Source organism: Oncorhynchus tshawytscha, linkage group LG12, assembly GCF_018296145.1.
Source record: "Oncorhynchus tshawytscha isolate Ot180627B linkage group LG12, Otsh_v2.0, whole genome shotgun sequence".
Classification (NCBI taxonomy): Eukaryota; Metazoa; Chordata; class Actinopteri; order Salmoniformes; family Salmonidae; genus Oncorhynchus; species Oncorhynchus tshawytscha.
Window position 1 is genome coordinate 18,300,975 of NC_056440.1, and position 22,305 is coordinate 18,323,279.

Here is a 22,305-nt window from a genome sequence, read left to right on the forward strand (position 1 = left end):
CATGGCCAGGCATTGATTGAAAAGCTGTTTCGCTTTCCTGTCCAGATAAGTTACTAAATTGTTCCTCTTCTTCTGCCTTTCACCCTCTGTGTCTGTGGCTTTCACTGTATACTGAAACCTCCCTCCCTCCCTCCCTCCCTCCCTCCTCCCTCTCTCCCTCCCTCCCTCCCTTCCGTCCCCCTCCCTCCCTCCCTCCCTCCCTCCCTCCCTCCCTCCCTCCCTCCCTCCCTCCCTCCCTCCCTCCCTCCCTCCCTCCCTCCCTCCCTCCCTCTCCCCCCCTCCCTCCCTCCCTCCCTCCCTCCCTCCCTCCCTCCCTCCCTCCCTCCCTCCCTCCCTCCCTCCCTCCCTCCCTCCCTCCCTCCCTCCCTCCCTCCCTCCCTCCCTCCTCCCTCCCTCCCTCCCTCCCCTTTCCTCTCCTCTTTTCTTTTCTACAACAGAAACTTCCGGAAGCACCTGAGAATGGTGGGCAGCCGCAGAATGAAGGCTCAGAGTGAGTTCCCCAGTGAGTGTGGCGTCGTAGCTTATTATTATGTGGACTTCATTAGTGTGCTTGTGCTAAATGCATGTAGCCTATACAGTACATGTGCAGGATATAATGGACAGTATGGTAGGTTAAAGGTACATGTATGCATTTAGAAATAAGTTTGGCTCCATATTATCTAGTTGAAAGTGGTCTGGTGCAGGGGGCGTGGTGGAGCTTTAGTAGTGAAGTCTCCTAAACACATCGGATTCCACCTCACCCACCACTTTCCACATATTCTCCCCTCTAGATTCGGTGCCCTCTAAATTTAAAGAGGAATGGAAACACTTTAGGAAGTAAATCTAGTTTCCATTACCATTTAAACCTGTCTGGGAAATAATTAAATATGTGAGGAGATCAGAACTCTCGGTCTCCTCAAAGTGGTCCAAGAGTCAAGATAATTAACTGCATGGCATAAAAGCTTCCAAGTTGTGGTTTTACAGTAGGATGTCTTGTTAGAAGAAGCTGGTGGAAAAATGTATTATATTAGCAGGGGTTTTACAGTAGGATGTTTTGTTAGAAGAAGCTAGTAGAGGAATGGACCTCATTAGCAGGCATTAAGTGACTGAGTGGTTTGGATACGCCAGCCCCAGCTGTGAGCTGGAACACCAGATGTTCACCCACTCAGTGCCACTATATAGTTATGATGACACGGCAAGAGGAATACAACTAAACTGTTTTCATCCAAACAGGGGTGCTGATTTAAATGAAACGGCATGTGTTGTACATTTGGGAAGTGTGTTTTGGCGTCTGTGTTGAGTGGTTATGTCCCAATTATCCCTACTCCCCTTCATTCACTGATTTGAAAGTATGGTGAAAACTCCCTCTAGCCTCCACCAATCCAATGCTTTTAGATTTGAAATAGTGAACGACTGTACACTTCAGGAGAATATGGATGTGTGTTTAGGGCTCGCGTGTGTGTGTGTATGGGGTTGCTTAGGGAAAGTGTATGTGTGATCCCCCTCGTCATCCTCCACTCATTGTCATTATCCTCCACTCCTTCATCAGCATATGCTGACCGTCGAGCCAAGAGTTTCAACCGCTCCTGGAGTGACCCCATCCCCATGAAGCCTGACTCTCTCCATGGCTCTAGAGACAGTGAGTTCACACAAATACTATACACACACTCACTCACGCAAGCTGACATGCAATGACACATACGCGAACACACCTTCACTCAAGCATACTCGGCATAAGCATGTACATTATTTTTGTAACTATTATTTTCAGGCACAAACATGAAAAAGATTGTATCTACACTACATACCTGTGCACACACACACACACACACACACACACACACACACACACACACACACACACACACACACACACACACACACACACACACACACACACACACACACACACACACACACACACACACACACACACACACACACGTTTTCTCCCTGTGATCATTGAAAGAAGCTCTCCTCTACAGACAGTTTGACCATGACTGTACTTGTCCTCATCCTCTTCACATCAGACTGTGACGCTCTACCGTTTCTGTCCATTCTTTACGCCCATACTGTACGTCTCTGTCATCCTATGTATATGTCCTGGGTCTGTCTGAATATGTGCTTGTATGTTTCAAGCTCTGTGATTGTCTGTTCCATGCTGTGGTTTTCTGTTCCAGGCTCTGTGATTGTCCGTTCCAAGCTCTGTGATTGTCCGTTCCAAGCTCTGTGATTGTCTGTTCCAAGCTCTATGATTGTCTGTTCCAAGCTCTGTGATTGTCTGTTCCAAGCTCTATGATTGTCTGTTCCAAGCTCTGTGATTGTCTGTTCCAAGCTCTATGATTGTCTGTTCCAAGCTCTGTGGTTGTCTGTTCCAAGCTCTATGATTGTCCGTTCCAAGCTCTATGATTGTCTGTTCCAAGCTCTATGATTGTCCGTTCCAAGCTCTGTGGTTGTCTGTTCCAAGCTCTATGATTGTCCGTTCCAAGCTCTATAATTGTCTGTTCCAGGCTCTGTGGTTGTCTGTTCCAAGCTCTATGATTATCCGTTCCAAGCTCTATGATTGTCTGTTCCAAGCTCTATGATTGTCCGTTCCAAGCTCTATGATTGTCCGTTCCAAGCTCTATGATTGTCCGTTCCAAGCTCTATGATTGTCCGTTCCAAGCTCTGTGATTGTCCGTTCCAAGCTCTATGATTGTCTGTTCCAAGCTCTATGATTGTCTGTTCCAAGCTCTGTGATTGTCTGTTCCAAGCTCTATTATTGTCTGTTCCAAGCTCTATGATTGTCTGTTCCAAGCTCTATGATTGTCCGTTCCAAACTCTATGATTGTCCGTTCCAAGCTCTATTATTGTCTGTTCCAAAGCTCTGTGGTTGTCTGTTCCAAGCTCTGTGGTTGTCTGTTCCAAAGCTTTGTGGTTGTCTGTTCCAAGCTCTGTGGTTGTCTGTTCCAAGCTCTATGATTGTCTGTTCCAAGCTCTATTATTGTCTGTTCCAAGCTCTATGATTGTCTGTTCCAAGCTCTGTGGTTGTCTGTTCCAAAGCTCTGTGGTTGTCTGTTCCAAGCTCTGTGGTTGTCTGTTCCAAGCTCTATGATTGTCTGTTCCAAGCTCTATTATTGTCTGTTCCAAAGCTCTGTGGTTGTCTGTTCCAAAGCTCTGTGGTTGTCTGTTCCAAGCTCTGTGGTTGTCTGTTCCAAAGCTCTGTGGTTGTCTGTTCCAAGCTCTGTGGTTGTCTGTTCCAAGCTCTATGATTGTCTGTTCCAAGCTCTATTATTGTCTGTTCCAAAGCAAGTTCTGTGGTTGTCTGTTCCAAAGCTCTGTGATTGTCTGTTCCAAGCTCTGTTCCAAGGATTGTCTGTTCCAAAGCTCTGTGGTTGTCTGTTCCAAGCTCTGTGATTGTCTGTTCCAAGCTCTATTATTGTCTGTTCCAAGCTCTATGATTGTCTGTTCCAAGCTCTATGATTGTCTGTTCCAAGCTCTATTATTGTCTGTTCCAAAGCTCTGTGGTTGTCTGTTCCAAGTTCTGTTGGTTGTCTGTTCCAAAGCTCTGTGATTGTCTGTTCCAAGCTCTGTTATTATTGTCTGTTCCAAGCTCTATGATTGTCTGTTCCAAGCTCTATTATTGTCTGTTCCAAAGCTCTGTGGTTGTCTGTTCCAAGCTCTGTGATTGTCTGTTCCAAGCTCTATTATTGTCTGTTCCAAGCTCTATGATTGTCTGTTCCAAAGCTCTATGATTGTCTGTTCCAAGCTCTATTATTGTCTGTTCCAAAGCTCTGTGGTTGTCTGTTCCAAGCTCTGTGGTTGTCTGTTCCAAGCTCTGTGGTTGTCTGTTCCAAGTTCTGTTGTTGTCTGTTCCAAGCTCTGTGGTTGTCTGTTCAAAGTATTGTCCTTCATCTTCATGTTTTGTATGTCTCTGTAACCTGTGGTCTATGTGTTCTGTTTCCTTTATTGATGTTGATGTCTAGGGAAGGGATCATGTGTTCTGTTTCCTTTATTGATGTTGATGTCTAGGGAAGGGATGTGTTCCTTTTCCTTTATTGATGTTGTTGTCTAGGGAAGGGATAATGTGTTCTGTTTCCTTTATTACTGTTGATGACCAGTGAAGGGATAATGTGTTCTGTTTCCTTTATTGCTGGTGATGTCTAGAGAAGGGTTAATGTGTTCTGTTCCCTTATTGCTGGTGATGTCTAGGGAAGGGATAATGTTTTCAGTTCCCTTATTGCTGGTGATGTCTAGGGAAGGGATAATGTGTTCTGTTTCCTCTAGTTGTCTCTATAATGCCTGTTCTACGTTCAATCTACAAACAGCCAGCTGCCAGGTGCGCCGCTTTTGATTGCAAACTCTCCTTTAATAGTATGTTTGCTATCCTTTCATCTCTCCCCCACTATGTGTGTGTGTGTGTGTGTGTGTGTGTGTGTGTGTGTGTGTGTGTGTGTGTGTGTGTGTGTGTGTGTGTGTGTGTGTGTGTGTGTTAGGTGGGGACTTGCAGTCCTCCTCAGGGGCTCTAGATGAAGGATCACAGGAGGATGCAGACTGGGAGGAGGAGAGAGAGATGGAGAGAGCAGCCTGTGAGGGAGAGGACTTCATCCCACCCAAAATCATGGTGAGATGCTCAGGTCACCTAAGAGACCAGTTATTCAGCCTCTCATAGCAAAAATAAAAAATAAGAAAATAAAAATAGCAGTGCAAGGAGAGGAGTTATTGTTATTAATAGTTATTAACATTGTGTTATTAATAGTTAATAACAGTGTGTGGTTAATAGTTAATAACGGTGTGTTGTTATTCATAGTTATTAACACTGTGTTGTTATTCATAGTTATTAACAGTGTGTTGTTATTAACAGTGTGTTGTTATTAACTGTTAATAACAGTGTGTTACTAATAGTTAATGACAGTGTGTTATTAATAGTGTGTTGTTATTAATACTTATTAACAGTGTTATTAATAGTTATTAACAGTGTGTTATTAATAGTTAATAAGTGTGCTGTTATGAATATTTTTTAACAGTGTGTTAATAATAGTTATTAACAGTGTGTTATTAATAGTTGTTAACAGTGTGTTGTTATTAATACTTATTAACAGTGTTATTAATAGTTATGAACAGTGTGTTATTAATAGTTAATACGTGTGCTGTTATGAATATTTTTTAACAGTGTGTTAATGATAGTTATTAACAGTGTGTTATTAACAGTGTGTTGCTATTAATAGTTAATAACAGTGTGTTGCTATTAATAGTTAATAACAGTGTGTTGTTATTAATAGTTAATAACAGTGTGTTGCTATTAATAGTTAATAACAGCGTGTTGCTATTAATAGTTAAGAACAGCGTGTTGTTAATAGCTAATAAGTGTGTTGTTGTTAATTGTCATTAACAGTGTGTTGTTATGAATTAAAAGAGTAAACTGTAGTAAAATACATCTCTAGCTCTATGCAATACTGCCTTCAACTGATATCGTAGCACTAAGTAGATTGGTTTCTGAACTTGTATTTGTACTACTTCCGTTCTTATTACGATATTTCTTACAGTTTAATATAATGTACCCATTGTAGACAGCTTTTCATTAACATCCGTATAGTTGTTGAGACTTTCTGTCTGTCTTCTTCCAGCTGATATCCTCCAAGGTCCCGAAGGCTGAATATGTTCCTAACATCATCCGTAGGGACGATCCGTCCGTCATCCCCATCCTTTATGTGAGTCCCTCTCATCTACTCATCCGTTATGCGACTCCTACTGTATGTTATGATAATGCCTTAGACATTCAGATTACTGTAATATTGATTTTGGAGAGTCTCTTCTACACTTCATAATGAAAACGGTTCATGTGGAAAATATCGACTGCTAAACGTAAACCACCCCGGTAGTTAGAACTGTCTTGTAGATGTCTTATTGGGTCCTCTTATTTTACATTTTTTGTAGGATCATGAACATGCCACATTCGATGACATCATTGGTAAGTAGATTGTGTGATGTTTTCTTAGATTAATTGCGTGCACTGAATAAGGATCCTGTCCATAGTACCGTATGTGACCTCTCTCCGGTCTTCTGACAGCAGAAAGTAACATTTATTTCTCTTTCTGTTTCATTCCCTCCAATCACAGAGGAGATAGAGAAGAAGCTGATGGCCTATAGGAAAGGCTGTAAGATCTGGAACATGCTCATCTTCTGTCAGGTGAGAGAGGACAAAGAAACTGGTTGAGAACCTTGGTTTTAATATCATACAACACATTATTACACCACTTCTCCACCACTACATATCTACAATACAACATTTATAATACCACAATACAACAGTATTACAACATTACAATGCGTGTTTGTATGCCTGTGTGTGTGTCTCTTCACAGTGTGCGTTGTTCCATAAGGTGTAGTTTTGTGTTTTTTTAACCTTTTACTGCAGTGAGCTAAATCAGGGTCACACAGAGTGTTTATTGGTAGTCTTAAACAAATCTACATTGAAACAAAAGTGTACATCTCAAACACATGGTTATGTGCTTAAAAAATAATTTCCGGATTTTCTGCGTTCAAAAATAATCATGTTGATTAATACCGGATTTGATTAATAATTAATCAACATGATCATTTTTTAACGCAGAAAATCTGGTGTTTCTATACCAAACAGTTCTGTGATGTAATATTAGGATGCAAACTCAAAATGTAATACAGTTCAACTCTATATCTGACATGGTACAATAATTATTATGAAATTATGAAAAACATGAATAACGTTCCACTGATGAAGCCACTAAGTTATTTGACTGCAGGAAAGGGATACATCTGTGTGAGTTACTTGATGAGGTACTTGATGTTTCCCAGAGTCTGTTCTGGACTTGGGGACTGTGAAGAGACCCCTGGTGGCATGTCTTGTGGGGTATGCATGGGTGTCTTAGCTGTGTGCTAGTTGTTCAACATGTCAATACCTCTCACAAAGACAAGTAGTGATGCAGTTAATCTCTCCTCTACTTTGGGCCAGGGGAGATAGTTATTTACCTTAGCTCACCATGTACATTTAAGGGCCAGCCATGTTGCTCTGTTCTGGGCCAACTGTAATTTGCCTACGTCTATGGCAGTAGTCCAGGTGTGTTAAAACTAGGGCCAGTAGGACTTGTTTTGTTTATAGCGATGTCAAGAAAAAGCAGAGGAGCGCTTTATTATGGACAGACCTCTCCCCATCTTAGCTACCGTTGAATCAATATGTTTTGACCATGACAATCCAGGGTTACACCAAGCAGTTTAGTCTCCTCAACTTGTTCAATTTTCACCTTATTCATTACAAGATTTAGTTAAGGTTTAGGTTTTAGTGAATGATTTGTCCCAAGTACAATGCTTTTATTTTTTGAAATATTTAGGACAAGCTTATCACTTGCTACCCATTCTAAAAGTGACTGCTACTCTATGTTAAGTGTTGCAGTGATTTAACTTGCTGTGTTAGCTGGGGTGTATAATGTTGAGTCATCAGCATACATAGACACACAGGCTTTACTCAGTGCCAGTGGCAGGTCATTAGAAAAGTAGGGGGCCTAAAAAAAGTAGGGGGCCTAGACAGCTGCCCTGGGGTACGTCTCTACCTGGATTATGTTGGAAATCTTTCCATTAAAGAACACTCTGTGAGAATGTGGTCTTACTGTCTGAAAATCAGTGTTCAGGTCAGCTTATTGCTGCTGCCGTTAGTTCTACATGGACATACTGTAACTGAGATGAACCTGTTCTCCAGGGAGGTCCGGGGCATCTGTACCTGCTCAAGAACAAAGTGGCCACATTTGCCAAAGTGGAGAAGGAGGAGGATATGATCCAGTAAGACAACTCACTTCTGACAACAATATCACCTTGATAATTGTCACTGTATTTTAGATACATACAGTGCAGACTAAAGTCATACATTTCAGACATATTGAATCATTTCATCTCTCCCTCTCTTCTTTGACAGGTTTTGGAAGAAGTTGAGTCAGTTTATGAGCAAGCTGAATCCTGAGCCCAACCTCATTCATATAATGGGCTGCTATGTTCTGGGGAGCGCCAATGGAGAAAAGGTATGGATTTCTAGTTTCCCTGTACTAGGCTTTCAAAATGCTGGTAACATTTTCCAAAATTCGCCATGTAGGTTTTCCAGAAATCCCAGTTGTAAAATTACTGGATTTCCTGCTGTTACCCTTCATGATTCCGGGAATCTTCCAACCGGGATCTCTGCAAAAAAATGCCTTTTTTTGATAAAGTTACTGAAATGTTGCTACCTTATCCAGTTAACTTACACTATTGAACAGCTGGCGCTGGAGAAGAAGGCTGATGTTTTATGTGTTCCTATCCAATTGTGTTTTTTTGTTTGTTTGTTTCCTTGCATTGTTTGTAATTTATTGTTTAACTTATTTGTACATAATGTTGCTGCTACCATCTCTTATGACCGCAAATAAATTCTGGACATCAGAATTGAGAACTCACCACAATCTGGCAGAAACCTTTTTTTCCTTTCACAAGCCCGACGTGAATGACGTACTGCTTTCCCGGGAACAGGCCCAGATCCCAGTCATTTGCATGAAAAGAAGGCGGAGAAAAAGAGTCATGATGGCGAATTTGTAGGCGATCGAATAAACCCCCACTGCCTTCCATTCTGCTGGAAAACATGCAATCTTTGGAAAATAAAATCTATGACCTAATGCGGAAGATTAAACTACCAACAGGACATTCAAAACTTTAATATTTAATGCTTCACGGAGTCGTGTCTGAACGACAACATTATCAAAATACAGCTGGCTGGTTATACGCTATATTGGCAGGATAGAACAGCGGCGTCTGGTAAGTCAAGGGGTGGCGGAATATGTATTTTTTGTAGATAACAGCTGGTGCACAATATCTAAGGAAGTCTCAAGGTTTTGCTCGCCTGAGGTATCCCATGATTAGCTGTTGACCACACTATCTACCTAGAGAGTTTGTCTGTATTTTTCATAGCTTTTTCATAGCTGTCTGGATACCACCACAGACTGAGGCTAGCACTCAATGAGCTGTATTCCGTCATTGGCAAACAGGAAAACATTCACCCAGAGACGGGTCTCATAGAGGCCGGGAAAATGTAATGCAGGGAAATGTAAATCGGTCTTACCAAATTTCTATCAGCATGTTAAATGTGCAACCAGAGGGGAAAAAACTCTGGATCTCCTTTATTCCACAGACAGAGATGCATACAAAGCTCTCCCTCACCCTCACCCTCCAATTGGCAAATCTTACCATAATTCTATCCTCCTGATTCCTGCTTACATGCAAAAATTAAAGCAGGAAGCACTAGTGACTCGATCAATAAAAAGGGAAGACTGTGTGATCACGCCCCCCGCAGCCGATGTGAGTAAGACCTTTTAACAGGTCAGCATTCACAAGGCCACAGGGCCAGACGGATTACCAGGACGTGTACTGTGAGCACGCGCTGACCAACTGGCAAGTGTCTTCACTGACATTTTCAACCTCTCCCTGTCCGAGTCTGTAATGCCAACGTGTTTTAAGCAGATCACTATAGTCCCTGTGCCCAAGAACACTAAGGTAACCTGCCTAAATGACTACTGACCCGTATCACTCACGTCTGTAGCCATGAAGTGCGTTGAAAGGCTGGTCATGGCTCACATCCACACCATTATCCCAGAAACCCTGGACCCAATCAATCAATTAATCAATGAAATGTATTTATAAAGCTCTTTATACATTAGCCGATGTCACAAAGTGCTATATAGAAACCCAGCCTAAAACCCCAAACAGCAAGCAATGTTGAAGCACTCCAATTAGCATACCTCCCTAACAGATCCACAGATGATGCTATCTCTATTGCACTCCACACTGCCCTTTCCCACCTGGACAAAAGGAACACCTATGTGAGAATGATATTCATTGACTACAGCTCATCCTTCAACACCATATTGCCCTCAAAGCTCATCAATAAGCTAAGGACCCTGGGACTAAACACCTCCCTCTGCAACTGGATCCTGGACTTCCTGATGGGCCGCCCCCAGGTGGTAAGGGTAGGTAACAACCACATCTGCCACGACGACCATCTGCCTCAACACAGGTGCCCCTCAGGGGTGCGTGCTCTGTCCCCTCCTGTATTTCCTGTTCACTCATGACTGCACTGCCAGGCACGACCCCAACACCATCATCAAGTTTGCCGATGACACAACAGTGGTAGGCCTGATCAGCGACACGACGAGACAGCCTATAGGGAGGAGGTCAGCAACCTGGCCGTGTGGTGCCAGGACAACAACTTCTTCCTAAACGTGATTAAGACAAAGGAGATGATTGTGGACAACAGGAAAAGAGGACTGAGCACGCCCCTATTCTCATTGAGTAGTGGAGCAGGTTGAGAGCTTCAAGTTCCTTGGTGTACACATCACCAACAGACTATCATGGTCCAAGCACACCAAGACAGTCGTAAAAGAGGGCACGACAAAACCTATTCCCCATCACGAGACAGAAAAGATTTGTCATGGGTTCTCAGATCCTCAAAAGGTTCTATAGCTGCACCATCGAGAGTATCCTGTCTGGTTGCATCACTGTTGGGTATGGCAACTGCTCGGCCTCCAACCGCAAGGCAATACAGAGGGTAGTGCATACATGCCAGTACATCACTGGGGCAAAGCTTCCTGTCATCCAGGACCTCTATACCAGGCGTTGTCAGAGGAAGGCCCTAAAAATTGTCAAAGACTCCAGCCACCCTAATCATAGACTGTTCTCTCTGCTGCCACATAGCAAGTGGTACCGGAGCACCAAGTCTAGGTCCAAGAGGCTTCTAAACAGCTTCTACCCCCAAGCTACCCAATTTGCATCCCCCTCCCCCTTTACACTGCTGCTGCACTCTGTTGTTATCATCTATGCATCGTCACTTTAATAACTCTACCTATATGTACATATTACCTAATTTACCTCGACTATCCGGTGCCCCCATACCTTGACTCTGTACCGATACCCCCTTGTATATAGTCTCACTATTGTTATTTTACAGCTGCTCTTTTAATTACTTGTTACTTTTATGTATTATTCTTATTTGTACTGCATTGTTGGTTAGGGGCTCGTATGTAAACATTTCACTGTAAGGTCTACATCTGTTGTATTCGGCGCATGTGGCTGTCATTTGATTTGATTTGAGCTGTTTTTTATTACCACTTCATTTACTGCTTCTTTATAGAGTAAATGCACTGTATTTCTCCCTCTCTTTTTAGTCATGGTTCACTTTAGTCAGTATTGAGCCACGTGCCACCCACCACCCACACACCAGCGGTACACAATTTACACACTGTGAATGTACAGTATGCATCAGTTTGATGTTCCATAAGCCCTGAGCTGCCTAGCTGGCTCCTAAACTGACACTGTCATCATGCTGTCATGTTGACAGATAGAGTGCTGGAGGCAGGTAGAGGCGCTATGAGGAGGATCACACACACACGCACACGCACGCACACACACACTCCCCCTGACCCTGGCTCCCAACCCCCACAGAGATGAAGCCACACTGACAGACACTGTGGGGAACAAGTGGCTCTGCACAAAAACAGTTTCATGTAAATGCAGGTACGCACACGCCCATGCAGGCACTTAGTGCAGATGGTCTTGCACTCACACAGAGAAACAACACTCCGTACACATGCGACAGTATGTGTGTTTACTAATTCAAATAATGAAATGTACTGTATTTGTACGCTGTTAGGCAGTCAAACATGGTTACAGGAACACTTCAGCACACTGAGTAGTGTGGTAGTGTGTTGGCGTGGTAGCGTGATAGCATGGCAGCGTGGTAGTGTGTGTTTGTGCCCATAGGGTGACACAGACAGCAGTGTTGTTCCAGTCTATCTGACCCTTTTACAGTGTGTGTGTGTCTGTGGATGTGCGTCTGTCTGTGTCTTTGTGTACAAGTCACAGTAGGGAAAAATAAATAGTAAAGTATTTTTTGGAGCTTTTAACAATATTCTCCTCTGTTACCTCAGCTGTGATGCAAACAGAACGATTTAGTCATCTGTCTATTTATAGTCTGCTAGTTTCAGAGACCTACGTACCTGGACACAGCCAGCGTACCTTCAGTACCTGGGTTGTTGAACATCTAATAGTCAAATCATAGTGTAAAAGCTGGTGAGCTGGTTCTACTCTTTTTGGCCATTTTCTGGTGTTTTGTTGTGGAAAACTGTGCGGATTGAGCATCAACACTTCAACCTTTCTCCAGAGTCTGTGTGTGTGTATGTTTGTGTGTGTGTGTTTGTGTGTCTGTGTGTGTCTGTGTGTGTGAGAGCGCACATGAGTGTCAGAGGGGGGTGATTGGGTGTGTCAGTCTTGGTGTCCCCAGCCCCACAGTGTGTGTATGTGTGTATGTGTGTGTCACAGTTCCGCCTCATGATCCCTCTACCTGCCTCTAGCACTCTGTCTTGCTATCTATAGACAGACAGGATAGAAGTGTTTTAGCAATTTCTTTTTTTTAAGCTTCACAAGGGGATTTATGTCTGATTTAAGATTAAATCTCCAACCCTGTTAAATTCAACTCTGTTTACAATCAAACCTGTTATGGTCAACCCTGTTATGGTCAACCCTGTTATGGTCAACCCTTTTACGGTCAACCCTGTAACAGTCAACATTGCTGCTTTATTTGGCACTCCTGATAGGCACTTACACTTCTTTTTCTTTTCTTTTCTTTTTTTGTTAAATATTTTATTTAAAATTGGAAAACATGTTTTTATGAAGTTGAACATGTACTCTTTATGACAGAATGTTAAAAGTATGTCAAATCTAGAAAAAATTTAACGACCTCCCTGCAACTCAACTCTAACATCTCCTTGAATTTGGGTATCTCCCAAATGGCAGCCTTTTCCCTCTATAGTACACTAGCCTACTTTTGACCAGGGCCCATAGGGAATATGGTGCCATTTGGGACACAGACCTTTTTTAATTTAACAGCCCATTCCGCTCTTTTAATTTGATCTAATCACTGTCTTCTTTTGGTGAGTAATCATTACTCTAGTCTACAAAGGGCAAAACGAAAACAAATAGTTCCTCCTCTGGATTCTGTTAATCATTGGGTCTGCTGATGTCTGCTGACCAAATCCTCCTGTTGTACAGTATTCCAGTCTGCAATTAAAACAGTGACCAGGTTATAAGGGTTCAAACAAATTATGAGCTGGATTGTCATTTATCTTTGTCAACCTAGTCAGGGGAGCTGAGGTTAATATAACCCTGCAGAACGTTACATTAGCAGCTTCAGAGTCTCACTAGGGGCCGTGAACCATGACCTCATCCATAGACATACACACACAGACTCCCCAGAGGTTCTGTAGATTGATTTAGTGCCTCAGCATGCTGCTGCTGCTGCTGTGTGAATGGCGTCAGCAAAGAGGAAACTGGCTCCTGGAAAAACATGTTAATTGGTTGCGAGGCACCATGGGGTGGTGGCACTCGCTGGTCCAGACCCCAGGGCGCGAGAGGAGGTGAGAAGAGGGGAAGAGAGGTGCAGGGAGAGGGGAGGAAAAGAGATGGAAGGGAGGAGAGCTGCACGGAGAGAGGAGTTGCAGAGGAGCGGGTAGACGGGAAGGTGCAGGTAGCAGGTGGAGAAGTGGGCAGGAGAAAAGAGGAAGAGGGGAGGTGTAGGGAGATGGGAGATGCAGAGAGAGGCCAGAGTAGTGGGCAGGAGAAAAGAGGAAGAGGGGAGGTGTAGGGAGATGGGAGATGCAGAGAGAGGCCAGAGTAGTGGGCAGGAGAAAAGAGGAAGAGGGGAGGTGTAGGGAGATGGGAGATGCAGAGAGAGGCCAGAGTAGTGGGCAGGAGAGGGAGAAGAGAGGGGAGGTGTAGGGAGATGGGAGATGCAGAGAGAGGCCAGAGTAGTGGGCAGGAGAAAAGAGAAGAAGAGGGGAGGTGTAGGGAGATGGGAGATGCAGAGAGAGGCCAGAGTAGTGGGCAGGAGAGGGAGAGGAGAGGGGAGGTGTAGGGAGATGGGAGATGCAGAGAGAGGCCAGAGTAGTGGGCAGGAGAAAAGAGGAAGAGGGGAGGTGTAGGGAGATGGGAGATGCAGAGAGAGGCCAGAGTAGTGGGCAGGAGAGGGAGAGGAGAGGGGAGGTGTAGGGAGATGGGAGATGCAGAGAGAGGCCAGAGTAGTGGGCAGGAGAAAAGAGGAAGAGGGGAGGTGTAGGGAGATGGGAGATGCAGAGAGAGGCCAGAGTAGTGGGCAGGAGAGGGAGAGGAGAGGGGAGGTGTAGGGAGATGGGAGATGCAGAGAGAGTAGTGGGCAGGAGAGGGGCTGGAGAGATTGATGTAAGGTAATGTGCTCTGACAGGTTCTCTCCAGCAATAAGCACTCTCCTCGTACACAACAGACCTGCTACAGCTCACCCAACAGCAGATCGTGAGACAAACACAGGTCACTACCCATTCTGCTGTATGCACAAGACTCACTCCTCGTTGTTCCTGTTATTGTTCCTGTTATTTTAATCTGATGTTATGACATTTTGACCTTTTCAGTTGTATTGCTCTTGGAATTTCCCTTTGTAAAGAGAATGGGTGGCAATATGTCTGCATTTGTTCTAATTGTAAACAGAACACTTTTCTCTCCTCTCAAGAGGTTTGTCTGTTTTGCCAGATGGGTGTTTTGATATGTAAAATGTTTTCCTCCACAGCTAATCCATAATCTAAAGAGGCTAATGAGGCCTCATGCCATAGAATTCAAATCCCCGCTAGAGCTGTCTGCACAGGGTGAGTGTATGACACACACAGACATATACACACACATACACACACGCATTTTCCATTGTCTTATTGTTGCTCTACATTGTTCCCTGGATGTAAATAGTGAGCATTAATCAAACCTAGCAAGGCAGACTGAGATGAACAGGACATTAGTGAACACGCTGACAGACATGTCTGTACTTCCTGAGCTCTGAACGCTCCCCTCATCAAACATTTCACCCTGAGACTTATTGATGTCACGCTAATTACTTCTCAACAACACAAAAAATATATATAAAGGCAACATGCAACGATTTCAAAGATTCATATAAAGAAATCAGTCTATTGAAATAAATAAATTAGGCCCTAATCTATGGATCAGGAAACCAGTCAGTATCTGGTGTGACCACCATTTTCCTTGTGCAGCGTGACACATCTCCTTCCCATGTGGCCTGTGGAATGTTGTCCCACTCTTTAATGGCTGTGCAAAGTTGCTGGATATTGGCGGGAACTGGAACAAGCTGGCATACACGTCATTCCAGAGCATCCCAAACATGCTCAATTGGTGACATGTCTGGTGACTATGCAGGCCATGGAAGAAATGGGACAGAGTATGCAGGCCATAGAAGAACTGGGACAGATCCTTGCAACATGGGGCCGTGCATTATCATGCTGAATATGAAGTGATGGCGGTGGATGAATGGCACGACAATGGGCCTCAGGATCTCATTACGGTATCTCTGTGCATTCAAATTGCCATCGATAAAATGCAATTGTGTTTATTGTCCGAAGCTTATGCCTGCCCATACCCTAACCCCACTGCCACCATGGGACACTCTATTCACAACGTTGACATCAGCAATCCAATCACCCACCGATGCCATACACGCTGTCTGCCATCTGCCCGGTACAGTTGAAACAGGAATTCCTCCATGAGGAGCACACTTCTCCAGCGTGCCAGTGACCATTGAAGGTCAGCATTTTCCCAATGAAGTCAGTTACGATGCCAAACTGCAGTCAGGTCAAGACCCTCGTGAGGACGATGAGCACGCAGAAGAGCTTCCCTGAGACGGTTTCTGACAGTTTTATGCAGAAATGAATTGGTTGTGCAAACCCACAGTTTCATCAGCTGTCCGTGTGGCTGGTCTCAGACAATCCCACAGGGAAAGAATACAGATGTGGAGGTCCTGGGCTAGCGTGGTTACACGTGGTCTGTGGTTGTGAGGACGGTTGGTCTTACTGCCAAATTCTTTAAAACGAAGTTGGAGGCGGCTTATGGTAGAGACATTACCATTAAATTCTCTGGCAACAGCTCTGGTGAACATTCCTCCAGTCAGCAAGCCAATTGCACTCTCCCTCAAAACTTGAGACATCTGTGGCATTGTGTTGTGTGACAAATCTCCACATTTTAGAGTGGCCTTTTAATGTCCACAGCACAAGGGGCACCTGTGTAATGATCATGCTGTTTAATCAGCTTCATGATATGACCCACCTGTCAGGTGGATGGATTATCTTGGCAAAGGAGAAATGCTCACTAACAGGGATGTAAACAAATTTGTGCACAAAATTTGAGAGAAATAAACTTTTTGTGCTTATGGAACATTTCTGGGATCTTTTATTGCAGCTCATGAAACATGGGACCAACACTTTACATAATGCATTTATATTTTTGTTCAGTATAATTATCTCCACTGAGTGTTTTCCTCTCTTCTATCGACCCATGAGGTCCCTCTATCTCTCCACCACTCTCTCTCTCTTTCTTGTCTCTCATCCATTCTTTCATTAACCCCAACAGTACATAAACACTTGTATTTCAATCAACACTATATTTCAATCAACGTTTGAGAGTAGCTATTTGGGTAGAGAAAAACGTTGATTATTCTCCTTTACGAAAAAAGATTAGCTAGTGGAGCGGTGAAGATAAATTAATCTGTACTTATCCCCCCCCAGGCAAGGAGATGATCGAGATGTACTTTGACTTCCGTCTATTCCGCCTGTGGAAAACCCGCCAGCACTCCAAGATGCTCGAATATGATGACCTTTTGTGACACTGCTCACCTCTGACCTTTGTCAGCCTATTGGCTGTGTATCTCATCACCGATAGCCTATGGTGACGGCTTTCCTTGAGAGGTCCTGGACGGGAGCGCTCTGTTGAAGAGGTGGACGACAGGCTTCAGGTAGTTTTGCTCACTGAGGAGGCTTCGATCCTCTGCTCTCAGACCAAGTGTAGTAGCAATTACTGTCAGGAGGTGAACTATATATTTTTCCCCATCCATTTTCACTGTCTCAACCAAATGCCTCTACTGACAGAGAACCGTGAGGGAGAGAAGGTAAAAGAGAGAAGTGGAGAGATCATCCTTTAGCCTCTGTGTCAAGAGACACAACATAGAGCTAGATTTGGATCTCGGGAACCAAGCAAGTCTTCTTTAAATTAGTCATAGAGAGAGATGCAGCTGCAGGGAAGAGAGAGGCTGTGAAAAGGGAGAAGAGATGGTGAAAGATTTTCTCCCTTACCTACATGTCTGTTGTGAGAACTAGGAGGTACATGGATGAAAGCTTTTTTTCTTCAGAAAAGTACGTAGATCACCCTTAGGATGGAAATGTATTTATAAAGTGTGTTGGTTGTTTTCAGAGCTTTAGAGAATAGATTTCCATGATCTATACATCTACCACAAATAGAAGAGAGAGTATACCAATAATTCCAAGTATCTATACATAACACAGCTTTTATTTTTAACTACCTGTATTGGTATTTCTTACGGACTGTTTGAATTGAATAACTCAGGGTTACTGCTACCCCTCGTTTATTACTGGCAGCGGTTGTCACCTCACCGTCATGACAGAATAGGACAGAGATGTCTGTCGGCTACTTCCGATCCTCTCCACCCAGCCTCTATGTCAACACATAGAATCTGAGATTTTACAGTAGTTGTCAGGGAAACCATTTATGTCTGACTGTGCACATGTTTGTGCGTGAACGAGGGAGGTTGTTTTATAGATACGATTTTTCATAGACTAGGTCAATTGTAGCTTACGGGCTCAATTTAATCCGTATCGCGCTATAGCGTGATTTAAATTTAAAGGCAATGTTCCCGGGTTCGCAGAGACTGCATTCACAGCACACGCTGCATATGTCAGCTCAATCGGAAATTACCTTTACTATAGCGCTGAACTTCAGCGATACGGATTGAATCGGGCACATTCATTAGTGACACTGAACTACAGACACAGGTTTTTCTTTCTTGTAGTTCACACCCAGGGACTGATACCCTTATGCTGTGACCCTTCTGTCTTACTCTGCATTACATTGTTAACTAAACATAACTGTTATCATGAGGTTTATGGAAAGTGGACAAGACCTAGCCTAGATGACTTGTGTCACACTGATTTTGGTAAAAGTTATTATCATTATATGTACAGTATACTTACTCATATTTAACTTGTATTGCTGCTTCATTTACTCTCTGTCCTGCATGTGTTTTACTTCATGCTTGTATGATGTATTCACGAGGCGCAATAGCACAAACCAAAATGACTGGAATCATATCTACAGATGTAGTATCTTAATTTGATCACCCTGTTACAGGAAATTAAAAACTTGTAGTGTATTTGAGGTTTAAAAAGGCTTCCTAAATCTGTCATTTCCATATTGAAAATTCAGACTTTATTTTCCCTTACAAAAAAAATGTATCAACCCCTACAAAAATGTCCATTAATTATAATCCACATAATATTTAAAATGTCCTGTTGCTCTAGGATGTATTTCCTGCTGTAGCAAACTGGTTTAAAGGAATCCTACATCTGTAATACACTGCACCCTTCCTGTGAAAACACCACTTTAGTTCTGATCACATACATAAATTGGATGGTGATAACTCCTTCTCCTTCCTACCTGAAAACTTTGTCTGTGTCCCAAATGGCACCCTATTCTGATATCAAACCAACCTCTCAGTATTATTGTCATCCACTTCCTGTGTATTGTGCTATTGAGTCTTAACTAATGGGCTTCCTGTCCAGCCTATGATACAAATCAGCAGTGATACAGTACATGTCATATACACATGCAGGGCAGTTCTGTGGAGCCTGTAATGATTACTTTCCAACCTTTGCTTGTGCTCAAGTGGCAGAATAACTCAATTTAAGGAAGATTTTAAAATTTCCTCATTAAACTGTTCCACCAGAGCAAATAAGCTAATGTGTTTGCTGCTCCTCGTGTGTGTGTGTGTGTGTGTGTGTGTGTGTGTGTGTGTGTGTGTGTGTGTGTGTGTGTGTGTGTGCATGCTAACGTGTGAGTGTGTGTTTCTCAGAAACATAACGGGTTGTGGCACTGAGCTGTGGATCCGTGTGGACATGCTGAATACGGAGAGAGAGAAAAGAGAGAGGCCCTTTTCTTTATTTTCCTTAACCACTTTTGCTTGTATTCATTAATGATGGTACATAGTGTACACTTCTAAATTCTCTCTGTTCACCTTCCTAGAATGAGGGATGCACACCATGTTATTTACTCACTGGTGAAGTCGTTTTAACATGGGGTATTGTATATCTACTCACTTCTCTGTTTGATGTGTACCTTTACAAAACTGTTAATTTGTGTTGTGTGACACACCAAGGATACAACCCCTATATCCTGTAGCAATAGACTTTTTAATATTTCCTATACTGTTATTAGAAAATGTGTTTTGCATTGTTTTGGTCTCAACTGGACACTATCCCTAAGGCACAGCAATCTCCAACATTACTCACTTTGATATTGAAGTAGAGAGAGTTACAGAGAGAGAGAGAGTGAGGCAGTGACATATGCAGCGTAGCTTTACCTTAAACACATTTGATATGTGCGGTACAGTGCTATAGTAGATGAGCATGTGTGTATCTTGCTCAGCTGGCCTTCCCCTTCCTCCTCTCCTCAGAGTCTTCACTGGTACCTGTCTTTAAGGCAGACCCAGGGACAGATTAGGTTTAAGAATTACCAATACATGAATTGTAACTGTATCAAAAGACATCCAATGGGAAATATTTGATGCCTCTGTTTTAACACAAATAGGATTGTAATGGGAAATGGAATACAGTTAATTGAGTACAATGAATGAATTGAGAACAGTGAAACACAGTAAATGAAATCCTTTTTAATGAATCATTGATGTATGGTTATGCTTTAAGATATGGTTTATATATAATATGTGGGATGTGTTCCAAATGGTATGTGGACTCCAGGAAAGCTAAGAAGAGTACTTTACTGTATGAAGGCTATCGCAATCTCCTTTGTGGGTTGGCACACTAGAAGTGATTTGTGATGGTAGTTAAGATGTCAGGCATGGATAGATATTAGAACTTTACAATTGCAACAAAAGAGACATGAATGAGAAGTTGTGTCTTTTTCAGATGAGAGCTAGTGTCTGTGTCCCAAATGGCAACCTATTCCCTATTTAGTGTACTACTTTTGACCAGTAGGGAATGCAGTCAGTGTAATGTATTATACTGGAGCCAGACCCAGCAACGCGTGCACTGACTGCTCATCGGGGTTTGACTTCTCATCCTGGCCAATGAAACAGCCATTTCCATTTCTCTAAGGAGCAATATAATTACACAAATCAAGACATCCGTCTTCAACGCCTCACAAGTTCTATTAATACAGAATGAAACCTTCTGTCATCACCAATAATAAAATAAGACATATCCATGAACTTACATCCTATTTTTAATTGATGAGTTTATCCCACATTGATTCTGCTGCCACTTTATCCAGAGAGATTATATGCATCCCAAATAGCACAACATTCCCTATATAGTGCATTACTTTTGACCAGTGCCCTATGGGGAAAAGGGTGTGATTTGGGACTCAGCGTTGCTTGGTTCTCTGCTCTCTGCACTCTGCTCTGTGTTGGGGAAGCTGATTTGAGTTTTGTTGATTGATTGATGGAGCTCTGATTGCTCTGACGCCTCATGTTGGGAAGTGATTGTATTTTGGGACGAGGGGGGGCGCTCAACGATCTCATATTGTCTGTCTTATTGAACTTTCTTCAAAGTCATGTAGGGGCCGGTGCATTGCATTTTCAGTAGATCTGTGTAGCATCCTACAATTCAAAGAGAGATCTTAGCAGTGATAACTATTACTACTGTAAATCTTTAGTCAGGTTGGAGCTCCAAATGTCTTGATAAAAGTATTGTTTAATATGATAATTATCATAGTGATAATGATTGATGTCTCTGGGGATTTTGATACTAGGATACTAAAGGAAATACACTGGGTAGTGTACTTTTAGCTGTACAGTGCATTTGGAAAATATTCAGACCTCTTGACTTTTTCCACATGTTGTACAGCTTTATTCTATATATATATATATATATATATATATATATATATATATATATATATATATATAAAATCATTTAGCAGTCTAATCACAATACCCCATAATGACAAATCAAAAGTAGGTTTTTATAATACAGAAATACCTTATTTACATAAGTATTCAGAACCTTTGCTATGAGAGTCGAAAATAAGCTCAGGTGCATCCTGTTTCCATTGATCATCCCTGAGATGTTTCTACAACTTGATTAGAGTCCAGTTGTCTCAGGTCCCACAGTTGACAGACAGTGCATGTCAAAGCAAAACCCATGGCACGAGGTCGAAGGGATTGTCTGTAGAGCTCCAAGACAGGACTTTGTCGAGGCACAGATCTGGCGAAGGGTACCAAAAATATCTGCAGCATTGAAGGTACCCAAGAACACAGTGGCCTCCATGATTCTTAAATGGAAGACTCTTCCTAGAGCTGACCGCCCACCCAAACTGAGCATTCGGGGGAGAAGGGCCTTGGTCAGGGAGGTGACCAAGAATCCGATGGTCACTCTGACAGAGCTCTAGAGTTCCCCTGTGGAGATGGTTGTCGTTCTAGAAGGTTCTCCCATCTCTGCAGCACTCCACAAATTAGGCCTTTATTGTAGAATAGCCAGATGGAAGCCACTCCTCTGTAAAAGGCACATGATAGCCTACTTGGAGTTTGCCAAAAGGCACCTAAAGAATCTCAGACCAGGAGAAACAAGATTCTCTGGTCTGATGAAACAAAGATTGAACTCTTTGGCCTGAATGCCAAGCGTCACGTCTGGAAGACACCTGGCACCATCCCTACGGTGAAGCATGGTAGTGGCAGCTTAATGTTTTTCAGCGACAGGGACTGGGAGACTAGTCAGGATCAAGGCAAAGATGAGATCCTCGATGAAAACCTGCTCCAGAGCGCTCAGGATCTCCGACTGGGGCGACAGTTCACCTTCCAACAGGACAATGACCCTAAGCACACAGTCAAGACAATGCAGGAGTGGCTTCAGAACAGGTCTTTGAATGTCCTTGAGTGTTCCAGCCAGAGCCCGGACTTGAACCCGATTGAGCATCTCTGGAGAGACCTGAAAGTAGCTGTGCAGCAACGCTCCCCATCCAACCTGACAGAGCTTCAGAGGATCTGCAGAGAAGAATGGAGAAACTCCCCAAATACAGGTGTGCCAAGCCTGTAGCATCATACCCAAGAAGACTCAATGCTGTAACCGCTGCCAAAGGTGCTTCAACAAAGTACTGAGTAAAGGGTCTAAAACATATGTAAATATGATATTTCATTTTTTATTTCTAATTAATTAGAAAAATGTCAAACTGTTTTTTCTTTGTCATTAT

General features: G+C 43.0%; 1 protein-coding gene across 2 annotated transcripts in view; it reads left to right on the forward strand.

Moving 5' to 3' along the window:
* The window catches only part of LOC112266089 (NMDA receptor synaptonuclear signaling and neuronal migration factor-like), a 59,272-nt gene extending 38,300 nt beyond the window's left edge, over window positions 1-20,972 (forward strand). Inside the window, exons 7-16 of one of the 2 annotated variants that reach the window (XM_042331417.1) lie at window positions 438-502; window positions 1,529-1,618; window positions 4,455-4,582; window positions 5,586-5,669; window positions 5,896-5,929; window positions 6,078-6,148; window positions 7,691-7,770; window positions 7,904-8,006; window positions 14,597-14,672; window positions 16,596-20,972. In XM_042331417.1, coding sequence (XP_042187351.1) covers window positions 438-502; window positions 1,529-1,618; window positions 4,455-4,582; window positions 5,586-5,669; window positions 5,896-5,929; window positions 6,078-6,148; window positions 7,691-7,770; window positions 7,904-8,006; window positions 14,597-14,672; window positions 16,596-16,693 — 829 coding nt within the window. In that variant the 3' untranslated portion in view covers window positions 16,694-20,972. The remainder of the gene's footprint in view (window positions 1-437; window positions 503-1,528; window positions 1,619-4,454; window positions 4,583-5,585; window positions 5,670-5,895; window positions 5,930-6,077; window positions 6,149-7,690; window positions 7,771-7,903; window positions 8,007-14,596; window positions 14,673-16,595) is intronic. The other variant, XM_042331418.1, reaches the window with a different exon arrangement.
* The last annotated feature ends 1,333 nt before the right edge of the window (window positions 20,973-22,305 follow it).